Here is a 6,294-nt window from a genome sequence, read left to right on the forward strand (position 1 = left end):
TGTTATACTGAGGAATGGAGATGGGTCTTTCATTTGGTGTACAGTATCTCCTCCTCATTTGTTGGTACTATGATGTTATACTGAGGAATGGAGATGTACCTTTCATATGGTGTACAGTATCTCCTCCTCATTTGTTGGTGCTACGATGTTATACTGAGGAATGGAGATGGACCTTTCATATGGTGTACAGTATCTCCTCCTCATTTGTTGGTGCTATGATGTTATACTGAGGAATGGAGATGGACCTTTCATATGGTGTACAGTATCTTCTCATTTGTTGGTGCTATGATGTTATACTGAGGAATGGAGATGGACCTTTCATATGGTGTACAGTATCTCCTCCTCATTTGTTGGTGCTATGATGTTATACTGAGGAATGGAGATGGACCTTTCATATGGTGTACAGTATCTCCTCCTCATCTGTTGGCGCTATGATGCTATACTGAGGAATGGAGATAGGCCTTTCAAATGGTGTACAGTATCTCCTCTTCATTTGTTAGTGCTATGATGTTATACTGAGGAATGGAAATGGACCTTTCATACAGTGTACAGTATCTCCTCCTCATTTGTTGGTGCTATGTTATACTGAGGAATGGAGATGGACCTTTCATATGGTGTACAGTATCTCCTCCTCATTTGTTGGTGCTATGATGTTATACTGAGGAATGGAGATGGACCTTTCATATGGTGTACAGTATCTCCTCCTCATTTGTTGGTGCTATGATGTTATACTGAGGAATGGAGATGGACCTTTCATATGGTGTACAGTATCTCCTCCTCATTTGTTGGTGCTATGATGTTATACTGAGGAATGGAGATGGACCTTTCATATGGTGTACAGTATCTCCTCCTCATTTGTTGGTGCTATGATGTTATACTGAGGAATGGAGATGGGCCTTTCATATGGTGTACAGTATCTCCTCCTCATCTGTTGGCGCTATGATGTTATACTGAGGAATGAAGATGGGCCTTTCATATGGTGTACAGTATCTCCTCCTCGTTTGTTGGTACTATGATGTTATACTGAGGAATGGAGATGGGCCTTTCATATGGTGTACAGTATCTCCTCATTTCTTGGTACTATGATGTTATACTGAGAAATGGAGATGAGCCTTTCATATGGTGTACAGTATCTCCTCCTCATTTGTTGGTACTATGATGTTACACTGAGGAATAGAGATGGGACTTTCATATGGTTTACAGTATCTCCTCTTCATTTGTTGGAACTATGATGTTATACCGAGGAATGGAGATGGGTCTTTCATATGGTGTACAGTATCTCCTCATTTGTTGGTACCATGATGTTATACTGAGGAATGGAGATGGGTCTTTCATTTGGTGTACAGTATCTCCTCCTCATTTGTTGGTACTATGATGTTATACTGAGGAATGGAGATGTACCTTTCATATGGTGTACAGTATCTCATTTGTTGGTACTGTGATGTTATATTGAGGAATGGAGATGGGCCTTTCATATGGTGTACAGTATCTCCTCCTCATTTGTTGGTATTATGTTATACTGAGGAATGGAGATGGGCCTTTCATATGGTGTACATTATCTCCTCCTCATTTGTTGGTACTATGATGTTATACTGAGGAATGGAGATGGGCCTTTCATATGGTGTACAGTATATCCTCCTCATTTGTTGGTGCTATGATGTTATACTGAGGAATGGAGATGGACCTTTCATATGGTCAGTATCTACTCCTCATTTGTTGGTGCCATGATGTTATACTGAGGAATGGAGATGGACCTTTCATATGGTGTTCAGTATCTCCTCCTCATTTGTTGGTGCTATGATGTTATACTGAGGAATGGAGATGGACCTTTCATATGGTGTACAGTATCTCCTCCTCATTTGTTGGTACTATGATGTTATACTGAGGAATGGAGATGGGCCTTTCATATGGTGTACAGTATCTCCTCCTCATCTGTTGGTGCTATGATGTTATACTGAGGAATGGAGATGGACCTTTCATACGGTGTACAGTATCTCCTCCTCATTTGTTGGTGCTATGTTATACTGAGGAATGGAGATGGACCTTTCATATGGTGTACAGTATCTCCTCCTCATTTGTTGGTGCTACGATGTTATACTGAGGAATGGAGATGGACCTTTCATATGGTGTACAGTATCTCCTCCTCATTTGTTGGTGCTATGATGTTATACTGAGGAATGGAGATGGACCTTTCATATGGTGTACAGTATCTCCTCCTCATTTGTTGGTGCTATGATGTTATACTGAGGAATGGAGATGGACCTTTCATATGGTGTACAGTATCTCCTCCTCATTTGTTGGTACTATGATATTATACTGAGGAGTAGCGATGGGTCTTTCATATGGTGTACAGCATCTCCTCCTCATTTGTTGGTACTATGATGTTATACTGAGGAATGGAGAGGGGCCTTTCACATGGTGTACAGTATCTCCTCCTCATTTGTTGGTGCTATGTTATACTGAGGAATGGAGGTGGGCCTTTCATATGGTGTACAGTATCTCCTCCTCATTTGTTAGTACTGTGATGTTATACTGAGAAATGGAGATGGGCCTTTCATATGGTGTACAGTATCTCCTCCTTATTTGTTGGTACTATGATGTTATACTGAGGAATGGAGAGGGGCCTTTCACATGGTGTACAGTATCTCCTCCTCATTTGTTGGTGCTATGTTATACTGAGGAATGGAGGTGGGCGTTTCATATGGTGTGCAGTATCCCCTCCTCATTTGTTGGCATTATGATGCTATACTGAGGAATGGAGATGGACCTTTCTTATGGTGTACAGTATCTCCTCCTCATTTGTTGGTACTTTGATGTTATACTGAGGAATGGAGATGGACCTTTCATATGGTGTACAGTATCTCCTCCTCAATTTTTAGTACTGTGATGTTATACTGAGGAATGGAGATGGGCCTTTCATATGGTGTACAGTATCTCCTCCTCATTTGTTAGTACTGTGATATACTGAGGAATGGAGATGGACCTTTCATATGGTGTACAGTATCTCCTCCTCAATTTTTAGTACTGTGATGTTATACTGAGGAATGGAGATTGACCTTTCATATGGTGTACAGTATCTCCTCCTCATTTGTTAGTACTGTGATGTTATACTGAGGAATGGAGATGGACCTTTCATATGGTGTACAGTATCTCCTCCTCAATTTTTAGTACTGTGATGTTATACTGAGGAATGGAGATGGGTCTTTCATATGGTGTACAGTATCTCCTCCTCATTTGTTGGTGCTATGTTATACTGAGGAATGGAGATGGACCTTTCATATGGTGTACAGTATCTCCTCCTCATTTGTTGGTGCTATGATGTTATACTGAGGAATGGAGATGGACCTTTCATATGGTGTACAGTATCTCCTCCTCATTTGTTGGTGCTATGATGTTATACTGAGGAATGGAGATGGACCTTTCATATGGTGTACAGTATCTCCTCCTCATTTGTTGGTGCTATGATGTTATACTGAGGAATGGAGATGGACCTTTCATATGGTGTACAGTATATCCTCCTCATTTGTTGGTGCTATGATGTTATACTGAGGAATGGAGATGGACCTTTCATATGGTGTGCAGTATCTCCTCCTCATTTGTTGGTGCTATGATGTTATACTGAGGAATGGAGATGGACCTTTCATATGGTGTACAGTATCTCCTCCTCATTTGTTGGTACTATGATGTTATACTGAGGAATGGAGATGGACCTTTCATATGGTGTACAGTATCTCCTCCTCATTTGTTGGTGCTATGATGTTATACTGAGGAATGGAGATGGGCCTTTCATATGGTGTACAGTATCTCCTCCTCATCTGTTGGCGCTATGATGTTATACTGAGGAATGAAGATGGGCCTTTCATATGGTGTACAGTATCTCCTCCTCATTTGTTGGTACTATGATGTTATACTGAGGAATGTAGGTGGGCCTTTCATATGGTGTACAGTATCTCCTCCTCATTTGTTGGTACTATGATGTTATACTGAGGAATGGAGATGGGCCGTTCATATGGTGTACAGTATCTCCTCATTTCTTGGTACTATGATGTTATACTGAGGAATGGAGATGAGCCTTTCATATGGTGTACAGTATCTCCTCCTCATTTGTTGGTACTATGATGTTACACTGAGGAATAGAGATGGGACTTTCATGTGGTTTACAGTATCTCCTCTTCATTTGTTGGAACTATGATGTTATACCGAGGAATGGAGATGGGCCTTTCATATGGTGTACAGTATCTCCTCCTCATTTGTTGGTACCATGATGTTATACTGAGGAATAGAGATGGGCCGTTCATATGGTGTACAGTATCTCCTCCTCATTAGTTGGTACTATGATGTTATACTGAGGAATGGAGATGGGCCTTTCATATGGTGTACAGTATCTCCTCCTCATTTGTTGGTACTATGATGTTATACTGAGGAATGGAGATGGACCTTTCATATGGTGTACAGTATCTCATCCTCATTTGTTGGTACTGTGATGTTATACTGAGGAATGGAGATGGGCCTTTCATATGGTGTACAGTATCTCCTCCTCATTTGTTGGTATTATGTTATACTGAGGAATGGAGATGGGCCTTTCATATGGTGTACAGTATCTCCTCCTCATTTGTTGGCGCTATGATGTTATACTGAGGAATGGAGATGGGCCTTTCATATGGTGTACATTATCTCCTCCTCATTTGTTGGTACTATGATGTTATACTGAGGAATGGAGATGGACCTTTCATATGGTGTACAGTATCTCATCCTCATTTGTTGGTACTGTGATGTTATACTGAGGAATGGAGATGGGCCTTTCATGTGGTGTACAGTATCTCCTCCTCATTTGTTGGCACTATGATGTTATACTGAGGAATGGAGATGGGCCTTTCATATGGTGTACAGTATATCCTCCTCATTAGTTGGTACTATGATGTTATACTGAGGAATGGAGATGGGCCATTCATATGATGAACAGCATCTCTTAGAATGAATTAATAAACCTGGAATTTTCTGCTAAAATGACTGAATTCATGAAAGCCTACCTACAAGAGGTATCTTTACGTTTGTGATCTGCCTTACACACTCCATCCTTATTCTACACAATCATGTGAGGATCATTCTGCTTGTGTTACACTCCCCAACATAAAATCAGAACCATTTCTACAATCTGTTTCTTACGTACCTTCACCGATATCTGGAGAACATCCTTTCTCTTTACTTGTCATCATCATGTCACCCTCCACTGTAGACTGCTGATCACCCCTCATATACGTCTCTTCTTCTTCCTCTTTAATTGTCCCCATCATGTCACTGTCTTCTGTAGATTGCTGATAACACCTCACACATGTCTCTTCTTCTTCCTCTTTATTTGTTCCTATCAGGTCACCCTCCTCCATAGACTGCTGATCACCCCTCACATATGCCTCTTCTTCTTCCTCTTTCATTGTCCTCATCATGTCACCCTCCTCCATAGACTGCTGATCACCCCTCACATATGCCTCTTCTTCTTCCTCTTTAATTGTCCTCATCATGTCACCCTCCCCCATAGACTGCTGATCACTCCTCACATATGTCTCTTCTTCTTCCTCTTTACTTGTCCTCATCATGCCACCCTTCTCCATAGACTGCTGATCACTAATCGCATACATCTCTCTTGTTTCCTCTTTAACCTTTGTTTTGAAAACAAACTACTCTTCGTCCTTAAAAAAATAATACAAAACAACATTTTAGCACTAAAGGGCTGAGACTACAAATATAAAATAGTCATAGTTACTGTACATTTATAGTTCTATCTATCTGATAGTGATGGGGTGTGGTGAGACCTTCCTGTGGACAATCCTGGGGATAAAGAGGACCTGTACAGATGATCTGTAAGAGGATCTGGTGGGTTTCTCATACTGGATATATTTGTAGGAAACACACACTCTGACTGAATATGAGGGCACAAGGCAACAAATAATTCTCAGAGTTTTCTTACAGATGTTTCCTCAGCTCATTAACATAATATTTTTTCAACCCCCAGCAAGGGAAAAGCACTGAAACAGGAGTAAAAGAAATTAAAGTTTGGTAAATTTGGTACAAACTTTGAGTACTTTTTTGCTGGGTTCTGAAGAGGCATCTCAGTGATACGGTGTGGAAACATCTCATGTGAGAAAGCTGGAGAGAAAAGGTTTATTGAATCAGGGACAATGTTTCTATGGGCCTGACTCGGTATAAAGACAAATTAACCCAGACTCCATACTGTGAGGGACTTCAGGAGTATCTAGGGACATGATGGCTCTCGAAGCCTTCTGAAGGCTCCCGGAG

General features: G+C 40.9%; 1 protein-coding gene across 1 annotated transcript in view; it reads right to left on the reverse strand.

The window, feature by feature from the left end:
- Nucleotides 1-5,683, reverse strand: part of LOC137543867 (zinc finger protein 585A-like) — a 67,281-nt gene extending 61,598 nt beyond the window's left edge. The window contains exon 1 of the mRNA XM_068264937.1: nucleotides 5,171-5,683. Coding sequence (XP_068121038.1) covers nucleotides 5,171-5,636 — 466 coding nt within the window. The 5' untranslated portion in view covers nucleotides 5,637-5,683. The remainder of the gene's footprint in view (nucleotides 1-5,170) is intronic.
- Between the last annotated feature and the right edge of the window lie 611 nt (nucleotides 5,684-6,294).

Source organism: Hyperolius riggenbachi, unplaced genomic scaffold (assembly GCF_040937935.1).
Source record: "Hyperolius riggenbachi isolate aHypRig1 unplaced genomic scaffold, aHypRig1.pri scaffold_270, whole genome shotgun sequence".
Lineage (NCBI taxonomy): Eukaryota > Metazoa > Chordata > Amphibia > Anura > Hyperoliidae > Hyperolius > Hyperolius riggenbachi.